This window comes from Cryptotermes secundus, unplaced genomic scaffold, assembly GCF_002891405.2.
Source record: "Cryptotermes secundus unplaced genomic scaffold, Csec_1.0 scaffold602, whole genome shotgun sequence".
NCBI classification, from domain to species: domain Eukaryota; kingdom Metazoa; phylum Arthropoda; class Insecta; order Blattodea; family Kalotermitidae; genus Cryptotermes; species Cryptotermes secundus.
This window is the reverse complement of record NW_019739219.1, coordinates 299,744-322,747: the sequence shown is the minus strand read 5'-3', so window position 1 is coordinate 322,747 and position 23,004 is coordinate 299,744. Positions and strand designations below refer to the sequence as shown.

General features: G+C 38.9%; 2 protein-coding genes across 5 annotated transcripts in view; both read left to right on the top strand.

The window, feature by feature from the left end:
* LOC111871744 overlaps positions 1–12,533 on the top strand; it is a 141,893-nt gene extending 129,360 nt beyond the window's left edge. For 3 of the 4 annotated variants that reach the window (XM_023865047.2, XM_023865048.2, XM_023865046.2), the window contains exons 2-9: positions 568–694; positions 3,760–4,743; positions 6,632–6,797; positions 8,402–8,462; positions 8,937–8,993; positions 10,453–10,556; positions 11,035–11,297; positions 12,045–12,532. In XM_023865047.2, the coding sequence (XP_023720815.1) occupies positions 568–694; positions 3,760–4,743; positions 6,632–6,797; positions 8,402–8,462; positions 8,937–8,993; positions 10,453–10,556; positions 11,035–11,272 (1,737 nt within the window). In that variant the 3' untranslated portion in view covers positions 11,273–11,297; positions 12,045–12,532. Of the gene's footprint in view, positions 1–567; positions 695–3,759; positions 4,744–6,631; positions 6,798–8,401; positions 8,463–8,936; positions 8,994–10,452; positions 10,557–11,034; positions 11,298–12,044 lie in introns of all 4 variants that reach the window. The other variant, XM_033754373.1, reaches the window with a different exon arrangement.
* A 948-nt stretch (positions 12,534–13,481) lies between these two features.
* Positions 13,482–22,390, top strand: LOC111871740 (protein spaetzle). Its single transcript, XM_023865041.2, has 8 exons — positions 13,482–13,653; positions 16,860–16,924; positions 17,347–17,407; positions 18,234–18,360; positions 18,842–18,917; positions 20,464–20,520; positions 21,414–21,520; positions 22,108–22,390. Exons 2-8 carry the CDS (start codon positions 16,877–16,879, stop codon positions 22,277–22,279), a joined length of 648 nt encoding a protein of 215 aa, XP_023720809.1. The 5' UTR covers positions 13,482–13,653; positions 16,860–16,876; the 3' UTR covers positions 22,280–22,390.
* The last annotated feature ends 614 nt before the right edge of the window (positions 22,391–23,004 follow it).

Sequence of the window (23,004 nt, the reverse complement as noted above, 5' to 3'; positions counted from 1 at the left end):
CCCACCTCATGACTCGTAGTACGCGGGTTCAAATACCCGGCGGAGGTCGTCGAATTTTTAAGGGCGAAAAAATTCAGGGAACAAGTCCTCCGGGAGGGACTTTAAGCCGTGGGTCCCGTGTCGTAGCTTTACGCCACGTAAAAGAACCTCATACCTCCAAAGGAGGTCACTGAGCCAAATTACGGACGTTTGCCGCCCAACAGCAGTCTCTAATACCTCCGGTAGATGGGGGAAGCATTATAGATACTTCTCAGCTAGTAGAGCCGGTCTCGCTGGCTGGGCGGGACTGATGGTAAGCACCAATACCGGTAGGATATAGAGACTGGTAGAAATCATAGAGGGAAGCACAATGGACGACTACAGGTCTACGTGCATGGGGAAATCCACCCTCTCTAATAACTAACTAACTAACTACTTACTCTTTTTCTGGTGACATCTAAATAATGTATTGTTGACACATTGCACATAAAAATTTCAAACATATCATGGAGAAAATCTCTGGTTATTCTATATAACTTCATTCTTAGTATTGAAACTGCATTATGAGGATTATTTAATACTGTGCAGGTTGTCACATCAGAGCCACGGCCACACAAATACGAAAACATTGCACTGCCACGTACCTATGGAATTTCTTCTGAGACGTCACCGCAGAACTACTATGACAGAACAAGCTACCGATCGGTGAGGAATGGTAAGGATGGTATTGTATTTCTACTCTGATGCTTTTGTTTTGTAAGGTTTTCCATAATGAAGCAGGTTGGTGCCACATATTGAGGTGCGAAGTGACAATGTTTCGGAAGAAATAGATTTTGGACAAGAGGTTTGGGAATTTTGATGCAGAAAGAAGTACTAGGAATATTAGGAAGTTGCTAGAATGCAAGAACAAAGAGCAGTGGAAGGAAATGAGAATATATAGATTAAATATAAAGAAAATTGAGAGAGGATTTTAAGAAAGAATGAGAGTGGATTACAAATAAATTTAGACAAGCAGTAATTAGAAGGTGTAGTAACAAAAATGTTTAATTAAAATGTTAATGTATAATGGATTATATCTATAACTTTAGGAGTAGTAATTCTTGTGGGATTCCAGAGCATAGGACCAGTAAGCCAAACCCCTGCACCAAAACTGTAAATTGTAATGGACTTAATAAAGTAATAATTCATTCATAGGGCATTCCATGAGGCATTCTGTAGAACACCATTATGCAGTTAAGTCTATGGTTCACATACAAGCCTCACAATTTATGTACATCCATGGGGTATCTTAGTGCCCAGGTGACCAGAGTACAGCCCGCAATGGAAGCAGAGGCACCGGTCTTCACAAATTTGAATCTGGTCCCGTGGCCACCCAACCAGCTATTCGGTGGATATCCGGGGAACACCTTTCCCAATCTAGTGCCAAGGTTAAGAATGTATGGAGTTTTGCCTCTGCTTTATAGCATACTTTATGGGATGGTGCTAGCACAGTGGCAACATATCACATAAATCTGAGATGACTATACCACAGTTTATGTGTATATTAAGGACTCAAGACAGTAACACATGATTGAGTTATTCTTTTTGAAATATTTTTGTTTCAGATACTGTTTATTTTTCTTGTTCCACCACAATCTGAAAATGTTAACCCTATGAGATAGCTTGATCTCTGTGTGACTGTCTTTGATTGGACGAATAAGATTTGATTTCCTGCAGGGAAGGATTTTCTCTCTGTCACTACTTCCAGCAGGCCCGTCACCCCTATGTCATATTTCTTGGGAAAAAGGATATCTTATACCTCTCCCTTACATACCTTACCAATTCAAATACCTATAGGCATAAATTTGTTTATTCTGTCGTATGTTCTTTTGAAATGTACATACGTATCTCCATGCTGAGTATTCCACCATATCCACACTGGATGAAGGTGGTTGATTAGCTTTATGCTTCAGCCGCTTTACCCCCAGGGATAGAGCTCCTGGCATTACTGGATTGAAGACTGCATGGACACAGAACCAGTGTGGACAAAACACTAACATCAGTTTCTTAACCAGCAGATGTGCATAAAATAAAAGAAGGGGATTACACCTACTATATGAAAATAGAAATATCTGCCATGCAAAATTTGATCATTAATATAATTAATAGGATTAGTTGTCATTATTGGATGTCACATATACCATCTCATTAAATACAGATATAAATTTTAAAGATAGAGTGCAGCAGTGTTGAGAATGTTACTGGCTCCATTTCATTTCACCAAGTTTTCAGAACTTACTGATCATCTTGCCAAATTTTTTACTGCCTTCCAAACAAGGAATAAAGATGGCAGTCAAGGGCACTGCAACCTCTGGGTATATCATTATCCAGGACATTGCATGTGCACAAAATATTCCACTGGTATTGTCATAATAAGCTGGTATTAGGTAAACATCTTAGGTCAATACCCAAATAAGTGTCAGAAAATACAATTTAAAGACATTGGTGTGTTTACATTGTCATTTGTATGGACAGATAAACACAAGTGTGAAAGGTTTTAAGTACTGGTTTCAAAATCTTGTCTTTTTTAAACATATGTTCTAAGAACCTTTCCGGATATATTGATGTAAGCATACTCTAAAGGTAAAATTACCTCCATTTCTAGGCATTGACTGGGGATATGGGTGTAAAGCTCCACACATGTAGACCTTGGCATGGGATGGAGAAGGGTTATCAAGTTAATCATCAAGTTTTCTTTGACCCCTGAGAAAGATCCCATAATCCATATTTGATAAGTTGGTTGTGCTTAGGGGATTCTCTGGATATAGAGGGAAAAATCATTCTGTCCCTGCCATAATCAAATCCCAGCTATTCAGCCCATAGTCAGTCATCTACTGACTGAACTATCATATAACATTCAGATGCATGTAACATTTTATATTACATGTTCATGTGGATGGCAATGCCCTGTACTGATGGAACTTGCTCATGTGAATGGACAACAGAATTATTTAAATTAGTGCTTCTTTTTGTGTAAAAATTTAGCTCTTAACTAACTTACAAATATTGTATGAATTAGGATTGGTTTTACTGAATGTTTTGGGATTCTGTACTCTTGCTTTATGGTCACTGTAATGGTAGTGGGGGGGGGGGACTGTGCCATAGCTCAAGCGGTTAGTTGTTGGCTTCCCACCGCGGCGGCCCGGGTTCGATCCCAGGTCTGGTCGAGTGGGATTTGTGATGGACAAAGTGGCGAGTTTTCTCTGAGTACTTCTGTTTCCCCTGCCAATCTTCATTCCACCAAATTCTCCATCATCATAAACACCAGGGGCAGGCTTCAATAGGCCAATCAGTGGCTGCTGTGCCGAGTGGACCCAGTTTGACTCCACCCCCAACTAAGCAAATTAATGGTAGTGGGCATATATTATGGTGAAAGATTGGTCTTTTGGGTTGTGTCATGTAGTCTTTTATGCAGATACTGACACTTTGGAGAGAAGTTCTGCCTCAGTTTTCAGGGTTGCAGTGTGTAACATGATGAATCATACTCCACCTACACACCTAATGCCTGTAATTAAAGCAATACTTATCTCCAGAATGATGATATCCCATGAAAGACTACACAGTTCCACAACAGAAGCCTACAATCTCAGCAACCATTACTGCAGAAACCTAAAAACATATGTTAGTAATGAAGTTCTTGTTTGTTATTTAGGATTGAAGTCTACTTCATGAAATTTTTATTAATAAATTTTTTTGTCAGGAATTTTGGGAGATCTCTGAGCAGAAGGATTGTTTTTACAGGAGAAACTCAGCTGATGCAACATGTAATTCCATCATCCCATAACTCCAACAGCAACGGGGATCATGTACAAGGAACTGAAATAGTTACTGCTTCTTCACAAGCGAGTGGCATCATCCCGTCAGCCAGGAGTTACAGTTCAGGAGTGTTAGACCAGACATTAGAACTCCAAATTGAACGGTCCCGTTCACATCACTCAGCACAGTCTAATCCAGGAGATGCACATTGGAAAAATAAAGAAGAACAGACAGATACTAACAAGACTGGTATGGAATACTCACACCAGACAGTTGCTGAAGACAAAATAAAATCACATCAGATTTTTAACACAAGCGTTGCAACTAACCCTGATAGGCAATATTCACAAAGGGAGAATGTTTATGACCACACCCAACAGAATATAAGTAAGGTTAGTATTTACAGTGGAAAGTTTGACAGCAATCAGTCTGGAGTTATAGATTATCTTTCAGAAGAGAAAGTTTCTAAGAATGCAACATTAAGCACTACACAGTTTTCAAATACACTAAAAAATGAAACTCATCAAATAGAGATGCTTGGAAAACATCATGGAAATGAACAGTTGACACTTCACAGACAGCCAGGTGGCAGAGATGCTGCTGTTCTGGAGCAAAGTGTTGAAAACACAACGCAGAAACACACGATTCTGACAACAACTCAGTCATCATACAGCAATAAATATGATGGATATGGGGTAACAAGCACAATAGGTTACTTAATGGATGTTTTGGAAGAAAAACACAGTGGACCATACAACACAAGTTCATTAGCACAAGGTCAAGATACTGAGCAGATGGCCATTCCAACCAGCCAACAGTTCAGCCCCTCAGAAAGTGTTTTCAGTACACCAGTATCAGCAAAGAGTGATGCTCCAATGTCATACAGTCAGCCGAATTCAGGAGATGAACACGAGCCAAGGATGCATTCATCACTGGTGTTTAAATGGAAGAACCAATGGACTATGAAAGGTTGGTTGCTCCAAGCTGCAAAAGATGTCTTGTATTGGGTTTCACGGCATTTCTGGGTGTGGCCTAGGTTACAGGAATTGTGCTGGATGTTGGTTAACAGATTAATTACATCATGGATAATTCTTTTGGATTTTGTTATTTTTGAAGGGATAATGGCTTCTGCAGGTGAAATATTTATAATTTCAACTTCTGGGTTATGTTACTTCTTCTTAAAAACTCTTACCATCACATAAATATTAATAAAAATGAATTATTTGTCTGTTATATTGCCTGGCTTTCCAATTTCTTTCTTTCCTCAAAATTGATTTCTGTCAAACTTTTTTCTAAGAATGGTAAGGTGTGATTTACATCACTTATAGTTGTGACACTACTTGGTTCTCACATTGTGAAGTGCATATGATGCATTATCACAAGAGAGTGACAAATTTGAAGTCCAATATGTCGATTTTTTAGATTTTGTATTATTATGCTGAAAGTTGTAATTTGTTATAACAAAGCAATGTTGCAGTGCTTTGAATACAAAGATATTGGTAAATCTTGTACATGTATAACATATGAAATCCATGAAATATCCATAACATATGAGCCAGAATAGCTCAGTTAGTAAAGTGACTGATTATGGGCTTGAATGCAGGGTTGATTCTGGTTGAAGGTAGGGAATTGTCTCTCACCTCTGGCCCTGAAGCTAACCTAGCCTTTATGAAATTTATGCTGCGTTGGAATTATATGGCCAATGTGTGAAAATAGTCCCCCCCCCCCTTCGAGCACTGAGAATTAGAATGTCAATGGCCCTTGTAACATTTAATGGTGTCTAAGAAGCTTTACTTATGCCTTTACTTTATATGAAATAACAAACTCTGAGCATTAATTTTTATGTTTCTAGACAACAGAGGAGAGGACAGAAAATTCTGGACTGAGTTAGTTTTCACTGTGTTTACTTCTAGACCAACCTCCTTAGTGAAGTAGGGCTGTCCTCCATGCATTTTGATCCTAAGTTGTCATATTTAGGTGAAGGTTTCATTTGTCAAACATCCATTATCTTGGGTGTTACATAGTCTCTTGAGTAGCATCCTTAATACATCATAGAGTTGGCTTTGTAATGTTATTGAGAGAGCAGTTTATGGATGCATAATTTGTACACATAAAGATAAAAAATGTAAAGCTATTCCTATAACAGGGGGACCCATAGGGCTCCCAAATTTTTCTAAACATTCAGCTCATGGGTGGAGGTGAGGTTATCAGGCATATACACCGGATTTCCTTTACACCAGGAAGATTCCTGGTACTCATTTTAGTTAGAAGCTGAGTCAACACCGGGGTACATAGTGTAGCTGGAAGGATTAGGTCAATTTAAAATCCAATTACCTCATCAGGACCTGAACCTGTGACCTTTCGGCTTGTAGCATAGTACTCAACCAACTACGCTACTGTGTGTCCCATAATTTATCCATATATAATAATAAAATAGAGAAAGAGGCTCAGACAATAGGCAGATTATCACTCTAAAATAAGTATAGTTTACTATATGCAAGTTGCAAAATTCCATCAGAAATTTAAGATTTTTCTAACTTTAAGAATTGCCAAGCTGATTACATTGTCACAGATCCTGGTAGAAATGTAGAATGAAACTGCTTGTTACAAGTACTGTACATTACAAATGGAAGCGTATCTCCAACATTTAATAGCATTCTGTGTTGCTCATTTTAGAAGATAAAGAAATTATTCCTATTTTATAAATAAACCACTTTCAATTTTGTTTCAGTTATGAGAAAAAAAATCTGTAAAAGACATTGTGGTAGTGTAGGAATAATGTTTAGGGAATATTGCTATAAATTTTTTAAGTTCCAGCTGTAAGTGTGTTTATAAATATATTGTTTATCTGTTGTAGATCAAAATGCATCCCAATACATGGATAACTCAGGAGGATCAAAGATTATCTTTCCAGGAGAACCAGAGGGGTATTCAGTGCCCAAGTTCACTCCAGAAGTCAGTGGTCAGCAGCCTAAATGTGCTGATGAAGATGGCTTCTGTGAATCAGCTGACAACTACCCAGTGTTAGTATTCACACTAACATCTTAAGGGGAATGTCAACACAACCCAATATTTACCTTCATATACTAAATTTTCACATTGCCCTGTGTGATGGGCATCATCATCATCAGCAGTAGCAGAAGCAGCACCACCACCACCTCTATAATAATTCAATTCAATTCTTTATTATTTATGTGCCGAGTCAACAGCCGTAAGGCCAATTACAGACAGAGCACAGGGTAGATACAAGTAATTACATTATGGAAAAACACAACGTAAAGTCAAAGACAAATTACAGGCAAGCACTGGAGGAAAACAAAATAATGCAGACAAGTGTAGGTATATTTGTTAAATCAAATAAAATGAAGGATTATTTATAATTGTATATTTTGTATATCAGATAATTATAAAAAAAGTAAAGCTATCCCTGTAACAGGCCGTGAAGGCCCATAGGGTTGTGAGACGTTGAGGATCCCACATTATCTAGACAATCAGCTCAAAGATGGCGGTAAGGTTGTCAGCCTTACACACCAGCCGCACTTTACTCCCCAGGAAAATTATTTATATAATTCCTGGCACTCATTTCTGTTAGAGGCTGAGTGAACCCCATGGCCATAGTGCGGCTGGAAGGATTAGGTCAAAAATCTACTGACCTCATCGGGATCCCTCAGTGACAAATATGAAAGGTTGTTGGGATTTGGATTGCATTTAAACTTAATTTAGTTTTTATTTTGTCCATCAGAGGAAGCTCCTTTCAAACATTAACTGAAGGAGTGTTTGTTGGATTCCCACAATGGTGGCCATGAAAAGTGCTGTTTTCTGAAATGTAATGCCATGTCGTCCAGTAGAACAGTATTTCCTTTAGACACTGATGAGTTCATAACATATTTTATTCATGGCAATTAAACTCCATTATCTCTTAAGGGACAAGTGAAGCCAGTTTTGTTTAAGCATTTGATTTTAGCTTGCTGACAAACCAGGAGTATATTTTAATTTAAGAGAGACCTACAGCATCAACCAACTGAACAGATTGATCTACAGATAACACTGTAGACTTGTATTTAGAGTGAGCGTGGTTCAAGTCTTGGCTAGGACATCAGCTATCTTGGCAGGAGATTATGGGGGTTTTCCTCAGTCTCTCCATACAAATGTTAGGATAGTAGCTTCCTTAGGCTATGATCACTTCCTTCCAGATACTGTCCAACCATTATTCATATTCATGTCTTTATTTGTTCCAGAAATCCATATTTGGCAATACAGCCTCCAGATATAGAACAAGTCAAGTATCATACAAGTCATATAAGTTACCAAATACTGTAATACTTAACTACATACACAAATTGTGTACAAGTCACAAACATACCATATACTACTATAAAAGTATATTCCAACATTGCTCTTTTGCCTTCTTGAAGGATATGATACATCCATGAGATATCACATTACTGGGCCTAACTATATATTAATTGAATTAAATTTTGTATGTGATCAAAACCCCAACAAGAGAGTGGTGTGAAAGTAATTTTTTATGTATTTATGTATAAACTATTTATTGAAGTTATTAAAATCCTACTGTCTACAAGAATATTAGGTTTCACCAATTAAGATTAAATATTTTGTTTTTCAGAGACTATGTGAGAAGAATTTTCCAAAATGAGGCAAATTCGTATATTTTTGGATCAGATTTGGTGAGTACAACATACAAAACTTCCAGATTTCCATAAACATATAAGAGGTTGTAAAAATTGACATGAGCATAATAAAATAACCTTTAAATCTCATGTGCCATTATTTAAATTCAGTTAAATTGAAAGTAATGTCATTAAATGTTACTGGGTAAATGCATTAATGTTCGGTGCTGATACAGTAATATATGGCCGAATGTAATGTTGTAATGTTGTGTACTATTCATGGCAAAGTAGTCAGCTGACATAAATGAATAGTCCGGTCTTTTCCTTTGGTAATGGGCATAGGAAGGAAGGGACTGATAGTAACCACAGAATACAGACACTGTCTACAAAACACACTGGTGGTTTGGATATTACATTTGAAGATCTGGAATGTAAAATAATCATTTAGTTTGTGTGTTGAAAAAAATGTCAGGTGACCACGACTGAGTGATTTAATTCATGCTTATGGTGTGTGAATTATTTTCGTTTCAGATGGATGTAAATCTCAGAATAAATCCTGATGAAGAAGTGTCGCTTTGTCCTTCCATGGTAAGAATATTTTCTGGAAGAATATTGTGGAACAGTGATGTGCAATTATGATTACCATTCTTTTTGGATATAATGCTGTGTGGGTTTGTAAATGGTTACCAGCATTTTGGAGGAATATGCTTCTTCCATCTTCAAGGAAGCAGTTGGAGGCAGCAGGTTCCTTAAAAACGCTGGTAACCATACAAGATCTACATGACTTGCATTCCAGAAGACCATAACCTTGACAGTTGCTACTGTTAGGACCTCACATCCTACACAGAGTTGCAAAATATGTAAAACAAAAGTGACAAGGTCAATTATATTGTGTTAACATTATTTCATGTTTCCTTCCAGTTAACAGTTACATACCAGGTTTGGAATATACGAGATTTTGAGAGACCCCTGCAAAATAGCCTACTTACAACAATTCATCATTTAACTCCACTGTGGTTGCTTGTAATTATAGACTGAAATAAAATATTTGCAAACATTATTAAGGAAACATGGGTATCATTTTATTAATTTTTGCATAATTTTGTTCCCATTCAATTCTATGAAATGGTTGTTTGATTTTGTTGCGTTTTTCATCCTTATATTACACTTATATTAAATTTGTTTCAAATTAAAATCTGCAAATTACTTATTTATCTAAAAATCAGTTTCTCTTACAAAGAATATGTGGCATTGCAGACAAGTATCCGCTGTTTGTGTGAGGACTAAATTCATTAATGGACACGCAAGTAGACACCTAGTTCGCTCAAAAGCAACACTGGTAAGAGAATAATATGAAGTGGCTGTCTTGTATGTAAAATAGCCATTTTACATGGTTCTCCCTTAAAGAAAGTTAACATATCAGAGGTAGGAATGTATTTTAAAAATAAGTTATGTCATTTCTTCTTAAAAAAAAAACAAAGAATTAGCCATTACTGTAATATTTTAAAGTATAAGTTAATAACTAAACTGTTATAAATACTTGTATTTTTTCATTATTACATGTTTTATATAGAGCTGAGATGATACAACTCAGTGGGCTAGGATCCTAACTCGTTCCCATCCAATGTTTATGTCACTAGCATATGTTGGTGGGCACTGCTAATACCTATGAATACATGTATGAGTATGTTAAACAAATATTATNTCTTCATAGTCACCGCCGTGAAAGCCTCAAATCTTAAATATTATAGTAATTATCAGAAAGTATTTGCAAATAAAACTCTCATAAATAAATTCCTTTGATTTTCCCTTTCATGCTCAGAATGTTTTATTCCTTCAGCAACAGGAGCGAGACCATAAAGCAATTAATCTCTCTTCAAGGTGATAGTCTTCTGAGATATGGCAAAATGTACGTTTACCCTCTTCTGTGGAGTTGCAGTGAAGATGGAGTCATAAAGTTGCTCCAAAATGCTGGAACCTACTCTGAATCACATGCTAGAAGATGGTATTCTTGATAATGACTGCTGTGAGTGCTTCGCTGTTTCAGGAACAAGTGGTGTATCCCAAAGTGGCTCAGAATAAAGATGATAAATGGCTGTATATTATAAATCAGGAGACATATTTTCAAGGAATTCGCATTGAAAAGTGCGCGTGAGTATATTTTCAGTCATAATTTGAAGTTTTGCTGGGACTCCTTAAACATGGAAACTGAACTTCAAATACCGTAACTGGAGAATTTTTTGACTTTCTTGACCTTTTAAGGCAAAATCCTTCTTCTATATAAAGAAATGTGTCTGTGTTCTGATGTGATATCTTGGAGGACTGATACTTCAGCATGATGTTGACACCAATTATGAGGCCCATCCAGTGGGTATTTTGAGGATTTGTTGAAATTCCGTTCTTATTGACCACATGGTAATTAAGCACAGGGAAACGTTGTTATTGTTGTTAGTAGTAGTTGTGGTTGTGGTAGTAGTAGTAGTAGTAGTAGTAGTCCTACTTATTAATATCTCTCTCACCCCATGAAACTTGTTAATAGCATAGGATAATAACACCATGTTGTGTTAGCCATTGTGTTATAGATGTCTGTCTTCTTAAAATTTAATAATTTATCTTTCTTGTTTTTTAGGAAACAGGGTTCTTGTACATTTGCAGAAAATTTTCCAAATGGTTACACAACAAGCTGTCAGCAGAAGTACATCTATCGCAAGCTGATAGCTTTGGGTGAAGATGGCAGGCCTGTTACCGATTCATTTCGCCTCCCATCATGCTGCTCATGTGTCGTCACAAAGTCATTCCGTTCACGAAGGATGGCAAGTGACCTGGGAAAGTCTCAGATTCCATCAAAAAGAAGAAGAAGGAGGTAGGAAGTCCTTTATGCTACATCACAAGGTAAGAACTATATTTGCAGTAGATTTGTGGTTGCTTCCAGGGGGATTGTTAATTAAAATTAGGTCTCTCTTAATACTTCAGATACACCTTTCTTTTGAAATTAACATGTCATCATCATTTCTTCTATTTCTTATACGAAAAGTGTTTTGAGTAATAACATTTTCCACATTCTTAGCTACAAAACTTTTATAATAAAAAAAAGGCGCAGTTATGTTACATGCCATCACTTCTTTCATATTCAACTGCTGGCTTATGAATATAACCTGAATTATAAGGTAAAGTTGTCCCTGTGCTTGACTATTTAAGCACTACACCATGAAGGTGTATAGGGGAGTGGATGTGTAGATCCACATTTTCTTGACCTCGGCACTAGATGGAGGTGAGTGATCAGCTTCACACACCAGTCTTTTACCCCCGCGGAAAGAGCCCCCAGTACACATTGGACAAGAGTTTGGGTGGACCCCAGAGCCAGTCTGGACAATGCAGAGAAGACAACATTCTTGACCCTATTGGGACTCGAACTCATCATGGTTGTCCAGCCCATAACCAGTTGCTGTACTGACTATGTTATCCCGGCTCCAACCTCAATTAGACATTATTTTCTAAAATAAAAATATTTTCTTTAAAACCCCTTGAACTTTATATTGAATGTTTAAAATGCAAATATTGTAAGTCAACTTTTGATAAAAAGTCTTATAAAATCTTCCTTCTATTATATACACATGAACTGATTTGTTTTACATTCAGATGGCTGCCTCCAGATGGAGAAGCTTTCCTTTGAGAGTGTGGAGTTGTGCCTTCCTTTTCTCATGATGAGAAGAACTGTTGGTGTACAGGCACCTTGAATACAAATATCACCAACAACTTTGGCTGTGCTTGTGGGAGGATTTCCCACCAAACTACTATCATAACATGTGAGATTTGTAGTTCTCACATTGTTGACTGTAAAGAGTACTATTGTAATACAGGATAGTTCTTTATTTAGTATGTATAATAGAACCAAGATCTCAACCCACATTGATTCCTATGTCAGGAATTTAGGAGTAGTTTCTATTTTATACTTCAAAATAATAAGGATGAGTTTACTAATGCTGTAATTGTGGTTTATAAATAATTTAATGTGTCCAGAAATTATGAAGTACAATTTGATGAAGCATTCTATGATAAATGTTATGTATTAAATATTTTAGAAACAGTTTGTAATTTAATGTATTGTAAAGTATTAATAAATAACAATAAATACTGAATGAAATTTCCTTGCAGGATATTTTGGAATAGTTATTATAATTACTTCATTTCAAGAAGGTCAGAGTTTTGCCATAATCTTAACCTTTTTACAAAAGGTATGAATTCCCAGAAATCTATTTAACAAGAAAAATATTTTAGACAGACCATGGATATTCCATTAATTTGAAGTCAACAGTTAGAAATAAGATATCAGGACATAAAACATTCACACTTAAATAACACTAAAAGATGATAAATCGTAGTACACATGTACAAAATATGCATTTATTATGTTGATGCTGATGGACATGTGGAAGTCTTTATGGGGAGTGAGATTAAGCTCATGAAATGGCTAAGTTCTGAATACAGTGTAATGTCATGAGGTGACTGCAAAGGGCAGGAAGGATGCTTGGCAACATTAGACAAATGCTAATAAAGTTCTTGAAGCCAAGACAGTTTTAGGCATACGACCATTCAAGTGACTAGACTTTCATGGTAGCGATTACTACCAGAAATAGGGCATAATCTGCTGTACAAAGCCTGGATTGACAGAGGCATTTCTATATTGTACATAGAAATAGTAATTAAGACTAGAATTAGATTGTAATTATATGTCAATACTGACAATGGACTGACTAAGAATTACAAATGACAAACCCGACCTCTCCTCAGAGAGGGCGCCCCAATTGAACAGGACAGCAACTTTCACAAAGAAGAAAACATCTGGTCATGAGCCCCGGCTGGGGCTGGACACCAAGACAGACAGACTGACTGACCGTCACTTGCAACATGACTTTGACTTTGACTTGAAAGTTTTATCACTATGACATTTTTGAGGGAATATAATTGGTCTTCTTTATCAAAACTGCGTGCAGTAAATAGACGGAGGCTTGCTTGAATGCGGAAACCGCAAAGCGAGCCTGTAAATACCATTTCCGTTGTTCTGACATCACTGTACAGATGCAGTGGTAAGTCGTAAATATGTGGCCCTTTAGTTATTGTGAAATAGGAGCGAAAACAATTGGGTGTATTATGTCTACTGAGCATTTCTAAACTTCCCAAGTTACTTCGTGAGCAGAGCACCGCCAGCAGGTTAACAACTTGGTCTTCTTTCAGTGTTGAAGTACTGGTAAGTCTGTGCAAAGGAAACACCACGAAATTCAATTGAAATCCTTTTATATTTGTTTTCACAACACGCATAACGAATGTAGGGCAATATTTAAAATATTTACGCACAGATGTGGAAAATGAAGTAAGGAAAACGGAAATAATGAAAACATAATCGTCAAAGGGACTATACGTCGCAACGACCAAGTGTTAAACGATTGAGTGATTGAGGCTAGCTCTTTCTAAGGGACCCAACAGAACAGATGTTTTCCCTCACTTGAGGACGGAAACGTCGTGTTTTTCCTTAGTTATCTTAAAGACCAGGACGATGGATAAAGTCCGAAAACCCAATATCTCTAAGTGTTAAACGGTTTATAATTTCGTGAAACTATTAAAATGAACTGCACAATGATTCTTTATAATTGTATTTTCGCGTTTATAATATATAATTTAGAAATGGAATCACAAAAATTTCCCGCCTGGAAGCGGGTTAGAATTTCTCCACCGTAGCCCTACGAGTCGTAAAAGACGAAGGAAAGACAACCCGATGCCTGGGATGTAACTGGGCCACCCTGTCACTGGGGGACATAAATATACAGACATGACCCTCCAGGTTGGCGATTGGAAGCAAGGCTGGCGACCTTACTCTGTAAAAAAATTATTGTTGCGAAATCCAAAATAGTTAAAAGCAGATGGTCTAATTCACGACAACCTGAAGAAGGACTTGAAATTAGGAACATGGAAAGTCTTATCATTATACAGACTCCGAAGCACCTAAAATGTTATTGGATCAACTAAAAATAGACTTGCGTATGCTGATGATACGTACATCATAGCAAGAGATCGGAAGATGACGTGGACGATGATGTTGAAGCTCAAGTTGAGCTGTGGCGCCGTCCACGTATAGGCCTTACTTGGCACCGAGGTCAACTTAGGTTATAACAGAAATGAATACCAGGAGTCTTCTTGATTGTAAAGGTAGGCTGACAAATTTACTGCCATCTCTGAACCGATTGTCTAGAAAATGTGAGAGCCTCGACGTCTCACATACCTACAGGCCTTCACGGCCTGTTACAAGGTTAGCTTTACCTTACCTTAGTCCTTATTTAACTGGTTTAGTAAAGGGTCGTATGGTGGGCTGTTGTGAACACGGCGATGAAATTACTGGATGGATAAAAATACGGAACTGATTTGCCGAGTTGGCCCAGTTGTAACTTTTTCAAAAACTATGAGCCTTGGAATTTAGTTACTTAATTGCTAATCAGCATCAGCATGTTGGAATGAGGGAGTCTGGCCGCTTGTTGAACCCTTTCGGGTTCGTTAATCCAGTAGGATTTTGAAAACTCTTCCTCGGTTCCTTGATGTATGTGGTTTGTAATTTCATGATCTTGTTTCATTGTTTTTATTTAAATGCTGAATGCCACTAGTTCTATATTTCGAAATTTTTGTCCATTTTGTGTCCTGTAGTTTTTTTTTTTTTTAATAACTCTCAATTTCCACTACGGTCCGTCCAAGTTTACTTCGCCGTTTGTCTCTTAAACTCCATTTCGGGAGCCGCAGTTCTGATTTTGTCATTAACTTTCGTCCTCCACCGTCCATTCCCGCGTAAGTGTCTGTAAATTAGGGTATTGTAGATTTTAGCTTACTTTCCTTATTTTGTTCATAATTAACCATTCAATTGACTATCTAAAATGCGTGGTGCAGGGTCTTGGAAAGAACATAATTAAGAAATTATCTAATTAAAGCGCAAGAGACGATTCGCTTAGTGGGGGCTGGAGTCCAACTGGGTCCAATCAGCACGGCGGCCACCGGTTAACCTATTGTAGCCTGCTCCTGGTGATTATGATGATGGAGAATTTGGTGGAATGACGATTGGCAAGGGAAACCGAAGTACTCGCAGAAAACCCGCCCCAGCGTCACTTTGTCCTTCACAAATCCAACTTGAGCAGACCCGATATCGAACCCGGGCCGCCGCGGTGGGAAGCCAGCGACTAACCGCTTGAGCTATGGCGCGGCCACAGACGATTACCTTATTATTTATGAATTCTCTAAGACCTCATACCATGGATCTTATATAGTCCATTATTTAGATCGCTATAAATTTTCAGTGACGGGAGCTGAGATAGTTACGTGCCGTTTGCATGGTCGGTGGCTCGACTGCAGTGTACATTCCCTCAACAATGCCTCATTTCAGATCGAAATTTGACCGATTCGCAAACAATTTTTAAGTACCATGTCGATTTCAGAGAACAAAATGAACTCTTTATGTATATATAATTGGAAAGTTGTGAAGATCATTTCTAGGTACTTCCCCGTTCAAGACAAAAACAACTCCGTGGCCTGTAGTCCGCAAGCGAACTATACCGAGTGACCGCCGCATGTCGACGAAGTTAGTGCCAACTTTTGTGGTTAGACGGTGTTACGAACGGTTCCCCACGGCCGTTAATTTCGATTTTCTAGACCGGAGCCGCTATTTCCTTGAAACGACTCCTCAATTATCTTCATGAGACTGAATGGACCCCGTTCCAGATCTAATACTTCTCAGAAAATTTGGTAGCGCTTGGAATCGAACCCGGGACCTCTGGATCTGTATCCAGGAACTCTGACCACTAGACCACAGAGGCGATCACTTCACCGTTATTAACAGAAAAATATATAAGCAAATAATAATAATAATAAGTCTGTGCTCAAATGTTGCTGTGAAGGCCATGAACTGCTCATGTCATGAAGAGTTAAATATTCTGGGATATAACCCCGTGACCTCTGTTGAATCAACCTACTGCTAAGCATTATGTCTCAGGAGAGAGAACTCTTCATAAACAGAATCCTATATCCTTATTTTCTTTTTACGTAGAAATTTTATTTATTCTTTATTATCAGAAAAAAATTCATTATTTTAGTTTTTATTCTGTTTAATGAGGTTTGCCAACTACAAATGAGTGTAGAGTCGAGTGACAAGAAGAGGAAAGGAAAATTGGAAAGATATTGAACGAAGTATCTGCAGTCAAAGGTATAAACTAAGAATTTACCCACACGGAATGAGAGAATTTACGAAATAACTCATCTAATATAAACGACTTTCGGAACAAGAATAGACAACTTAACCCCCCGAAAAAGGAGCAAGAAATACAAAATGAATTGTGTGAAAATTTATATATGCATATATGACATTTTTCCTAACATCCTTCCTACTTGAAATATATAATAATATTTATTTCCTTGTTGCAGTGTCTTCGCTGTCAAAAATGCCCATGCCAATTGCTGTCTTTATGTTGTTAATAATATTCATATTGGTGAGTACCAGTCCTTACATGAAACAAATAATTAACAAGAACGTTGTAATTTATCTAGTGTTATAAGTGGTAATACGAAATTAATGCCCGTGGGGATCCGTTGCGCTGACCACGCGACACCCTCTATCCGCTAAAATTGGCACTAAGTTCGCCAACAAGCGGCGGTCACTCGGTCGGTATAGTTCGCTTGCAGACTACAGGCCACGGAGTTTTTTTATATGTGGTAATATGTCCTAGGGCCCTGGGATGGGAACATTGTAATGTATCTTCAAACGTTTTCATATCACAGAAAAGTTTAAGCATTTACCGATACTAGACGACAACACGAGCAGTAGCGATTATTCGCTTCTTTCGAAATCGACTGGGCAACCGAGGGCTTCCATTAACTGCACAAGCTGATCCATGTTTCTTCCCGTTGGCAGGCGAATACTTCGATTGGATATGCCGTCTGGGGTCAGAAGAGTTCCCATTTTCGTACGAGAGGTAGGTGTCAAGCCATAAAGTCCAGTGAAAGTGATCAGGTTCTGTACCTGCACGGACCGATCAGAAAACACCGTTTACAACATTAACACTATTGTTGTGTGCGTATTTTTTTGCAGTGGGAACGTGTTTGCCTAACCGTTTCCTAGAAACGGGTTGCATAACACTATTGTTTATTCGCCTATTGCACAGAAACGGCTATACACATCACAATACATATTATCTTCTCAGCTTCTCGGTCTTTCTAGTGGTATCTTCCTTCTTCTTCTTCTGCTTCAACTTATTATTATTGCTATTATCGGGGGCAAGCAGTAGCATAGTTGGTTGAGGCACTATGCTTCAAGTCGGAAGGTCACGGGTTCGATTCCCAATAAGGCCATTGGATTTTTCAATTGACCTATACTTCCTGCTGCACTATGGCCCTGGGGTCGACTCAGCCTCTAACAGCAATGAACACCAAGAATCTTCCTAGGGTTAATGGGCTGCCGGCGCGTAAGGCTGACAACTTCACCGCCATCTGCGAGCCGATTGTCTAGAAAATATGGGAACCTCGACGTCTTACAACCCTATGGGCCTCTAAAGCCTGTTACAGGGATAATTTTTCTTCTTCTTCTTATTGTTATCATCTTCATCGTCTTCAGAATTTGTTACTCCTCTTAACTTACACTTTCTCCATGCAGAGGTAAGAGGAAGGGGAAAGAAAGTGTAAAGCACGAACTCACATGATCTAAAGAAAAATGGTTAAAGGAACCTGAGCCGGCTGGAATTGATTAATTGATTTCGAATTCTTTGAGAGTGTTAAAATTTAAATTATATTTCCTTCATTTAGGATATTTTTATGAAGATAAACCTCACGAAGGAAGAAGATTGAAGAGACTTCAGCACAGCGTCAGTCCGAAACCTCGGGACACCGAAAATAATGTTACGTTCATTGAAGACGTGTCGGATTATCCTGAGTGAGTACCGCGCCTTCTATCGAGCGGCACGGCAGCCCGCGTGACTGCCTTAGCATAGCGTCTAGTGGCGGGATTGTCTACTAACAAGGCAATGAAACTTCAGGAATATCTTCACCAGATGAGTGGCAGTCTGAGAAATACCTTTCACTATCAGCTATCAGCTGGTCACTGTAGCCGAACGGTCTGAGGCATGCACGGTCTTCGCTAGCTCGAAAGCCGGGATCGTGGGTTCGAATCCCACACTCATGTTTGGTGTGTGTATATGTTTATTCTGTGTTTAGATAGAGGCCTTGCGACGAGCTGATCACTCATCCAAGAAGTCCTACCGTCTGTAAAATGATCATGAAACTGAGAAATCAGCCCCGTGCTCCAAAGTAGGAACATGGAGAGCGAAAAAACATGGCTATCAACAAGTGCTTTTTATTTTGAAAATGTCGAACAGTCATTTGAATAACATTTCTGAAATAATCCTTTGTTGCAGAAAGATGTTAAAGGAAATTCTTAAAATGGAAGGAAAAGTACACAAGGACATTTTCGGGAGAGATTTCTTGTTTAAGGTGAGAGGATATTAATCATAAGTATCAGGGAAGGTAAGGAACTGGGATAGGGCAGTCGATATAGTGACTTGACTACTAGTTGGACGGCCGAGGGGTCGCAGTTCGAGTCCCGGTTGGGGAAACATTTTTCTTCTCTCCACCTCGTCCAGACCGGTTCTGGAGTCCACCCAACCTCCTATCCAAAAGTTACCGGGGGCTCTTTCCCGGGGATAAAGAGGCCGGAGCCTGAAGCTGCCCACTCACCTGCAACTAATGCCAAGGTCAAGAAAATGTGGATCTGTACAAGCACTCCCCTATACGTCTTCATGGCGTAGTGCTTAATTAGTTAAGCTCAAGGAAACCTTACCTTTTTTTAACCTTTTATGAAGGAAGGTAACATTCGCAGTTTCCATTTTGAATATTTCGTCAAATATTAGTCTGCATAAATAGCATAAATGTATATATATATATATACAGTGTCAAGAGGTAACGACCGGTTACAATATGTATATATACACACGCACACCAGGGGCTCAGCGTGTTCACAAACTAATCATGTTTAACAGTGTTGCCATAACTAACTAACTAACTAACTACCTTCAGGGAACTGAGCCTTTCTTGAGAAGCCGCCAGTTATGTAGCTACTCAAGAATTTACCAGCTTTTTATGGAACCCGATGGTTCATTACCTTGTTCAGAAGAGCCCTGCACTGTTGCCATAACACGCACTATTAAAATACTACCAAATATAAGTATCAAGAAGCTCTTCTAAATGTGAGATTTACATATTCGTAAATATGATGACAGATTTAGCTCTCGGCTTAATTATTTCTACCTAAGAGAATGCCTGCAGAGCTCAAGTGTCACACTGTGTTACCAATATCTCACGTGACATCAATGAGATTGTGTTGTATAGAGAGGCATGTTAAGGCCTTTATTTTTTTTAAGGTAAAAGTAAAGTTGTCTCTGTGCTTAACTAACTAAGCACTACGCCATGAAGACGTATGGGGGAGTGGATGTATGTATCCACCTTGGCACCAGTTGGAGGTGAGTGGTCAGCTTCACGCCCAGGCCACTTTACCCCGGGGAAAGAATCCCCGTTACCCTTTGTATAGGAGGTTGTGTGGACCCCAGAGCCGGTGGACGTGGAGAAGTGAAAATTCTTGACCGTACCCAGACTCGAACTCTGAACTCAAGGTCGTCCAGCCCGTAACTACGCTATCCCGGCTCCTATATTATTTCTGTAGATGTTAAAAATGCATATTTTTATCTCGTATAATAAATATGGAACTTAAAATCTTCTGTAAATGTGACAATGAGAAACCGAAGAGGGCACAGTCATATTTTTAAAGTAAACAGGAGGAAGGAAGGTTAAAAACGGAAAATAAATATCACTTCAATAAAGTAAATTGAAGTTGATGGTTTTAATATCAACAGATTTAGTATTTTGAGGGGAAGAAGAGAGCATTGAAATGAAATTTAGGCCTTCATCATAATTACTTGCATTTATATTATTAACATTTTTAGTGACCCAGACTTCGACCTAAGATGTCTTCTGATTCTTCCAGGAACGTACTATCAGCACAAGAATAGAGCCAGAAGAAACGAAGCTCTGTCCATCACTGGTATGTTCAAATGTTATGCGTGTTCGTTATTGCTGTAAAAGTCTTGTGATATGTTACTTGGTATGATACGAATTCACAGACATTCTGAGGGATGTACTGCCTCCATCTTCAGGGTCAAAATATAAGATAAACAAGCAAACGACAAGCATTCTGCCTACTGTCTGCATGGCTTACTCTATTAGAGGAAGTATGTTCCTCCGAAAAAGCGGTAACATTCTACCTGATCCCAAGGCGTAACATGCCAGAAGGCAGCGCTGTGCATAGTGACACTTGTAAGAACCTCAGATATCACAATCAGTACTGGTGGGTCTGAAAAGTATATCTGGCTAATTAATACATTATTTAACTACAAGAATAGAGGCATGTGGAATGAATGTGAAGGTCTTTGGTTTGTGAGGATCAAGGCTCGCAATTCTTGTGTGTGAAAACTACCGTCTCAACGAATGTGGCGACATATAGTCTGGTGGATGTTCGCTGCAGCATTTCTTGAGGATCGCGCTGCCTCCATATTTAGGGCACCTTGCTAAAACTATTCCAGACAACACGACGGCACATATTAAAAGATAGTAAGCTTCCTTTTGGCCTCGCCATAGCTCAAGCGGTTAGTCGCTGGCTTCCCACAGCGGCGGCCCGGTTTCGATCCCGGGTCTGGTCAAGTGGGATTTGTGGTGGACAAAGTGGCGCTGAGGCAGGTTTTCTCAGATTACTTCGGTTTCCCCTGCCAATCTTCATTCCACCAATTGCTCCACAATCACCCTCACCTATCATCTGGGGCTGGTACAATAGGCCGGAAGTGGCCGGAGTACAAGGGACTTAGTCCCACCCACTAGCAATAAAGGAAGGCTTCCTTTTGTGTTAGATTTGGGCCACACGGATGTACGTATATGTTGCAGGAGAAGCTGGTCTACCCAAAGTTAGCCCTGAATACGGATAACGACTGGAAATACGTTGTGAACGTGGGAGAGGAATATGTCCAAGGCGTCAGAGTTGAGACATGTGGGTAAGTTTTCTTATTGCAGTTGTGATGTTAACGGGCGGTAACATCTATTTACGAGTACATATTGGGCCAACTTCCGTTTATAATTATTAAACTACTGTGTGAGATAAAATTTACGTTTTGAATTCAGCATAATAATTAGAATAAGCAGTTGTAAATGTCGCGGAATTAATAATGATCTTTATTTTCTTTATGGAATAGAGAGATTGAAACGGGATGCTATTGTTTCCCATCATCATCATATTCTCAACAGCCCTTCACTCGTCCCATTTCTGAGCCACATTGTTCCAGTCCAAGCCTTTATCATATTTTTATGGTCAATTTTAATATCCTCCCATCTACGCCTAGGTCTTCCAAGTGGTATCTTTCCTTGAAGCTCTTCTGCGAGAAGTGTGCACGCATTTCTCCTCTCTGGCTGACTACTGCCGAGGTCAAGAAGGTCTATACATCCACTCCCCCATAAGCCTTCATGGCACAGTGCTAACTTAGTTAAGCACAGAGACAACTTTACCTTACCTTAGAATACACATGTCCACAGATACTTGTGGGTGAGATCTGGCATGCAGTGATGATGTTCTGTTTGTCCGCAGCCACTTCGAGAAGTGCTCTATGAGCGACTCCTTCCCGGCTGGTTACACCACGAAATGTGAGCAGCAGTATGTCTTTAGGAGACTTCTCTCTGTGGCAGACAAGGGCAAAACTGTAATGGATGAATTCCGTTTTCCCTCGTGCTGTTTATGTACCATAAGAGGACCATCTTAAGGCTAAGATTTTTCCGTTTAATTCAGCATTTTGAGGACTTCTGGTGACTGTGGAGTGAACAGAAATAAATTACGTTTACGAAGAATACAATATTTTGGAATGTGACAATTATAATTGTGTAGAAATTTACAGAAATTTCGAAAGTACCTCTGTCTCCATTTTCAGGGTCAAATAGTAGGATGAGCAAGAAGCATCTCTACTTCCTGTATATTTAGCTAATCCTTTCGATCATGAAGATGCAGTCAGTGTGTTCCAAGCGGCCTCCGTAGTCTAGAGGTAACGTTCCCACCTCATGACTCGTAGTACGCGGGTTCAAATACCCGGCGGAGGTCGTCGAATTTTTAAGAGGGGAAAAATTCAGGGATCAAGTCCTCCGGGAGGGACTTTAAGCCGTGGGTCCCATGTCGTAGCGTTACGGCACGTAAAATGTCCTCATGTCTCTAGGAGACCTCTGAGCAAAATTAGGCAACAATTTCTCGCCCAAGTAGTTTCCAATGCCTCTGGTAGATGGGGGAAATATCAGGTACCGACGGCCGACCTCGTTGGCTGAACGGGGCTGATAGCACGCACCAGTACCGGTAGGGTATGGCGACAGTAGAAATTAAAGGGGGACGCACAATGGACCAATAAGTGGTCTAAGTGCATGGGGAAACCCACCCCTTCTAATAATAATAATAATAATAATAATAGGTTGGATAATCTTAAGCAAACAGGCAGCATTGACA

Bases quoted from the DNA above. Each gene is read 5' to 3' on its own strand.
- LOC111871740 (XM_023865041.2), top strand. From the start codon at position 16,877: ATGCCCATGCCAATTGCTGTCTTTATGTTGTTAATAATATTCATATTG. The intron at 16,925-17,346 runs GTGAGTACCAGT...TCCCGTTGGCAG, and splicing joins TGTTAATAATATTCATATTG to GCGAATACTTCGATTGGATA. The intron at 20,521-21,413 runs GTATGTTCAAAT...TATATGTTGCAG, and splicing joins CGAAGCTCTGTCCATCACTG to GAGAAGCTGGTCTACCCAAA.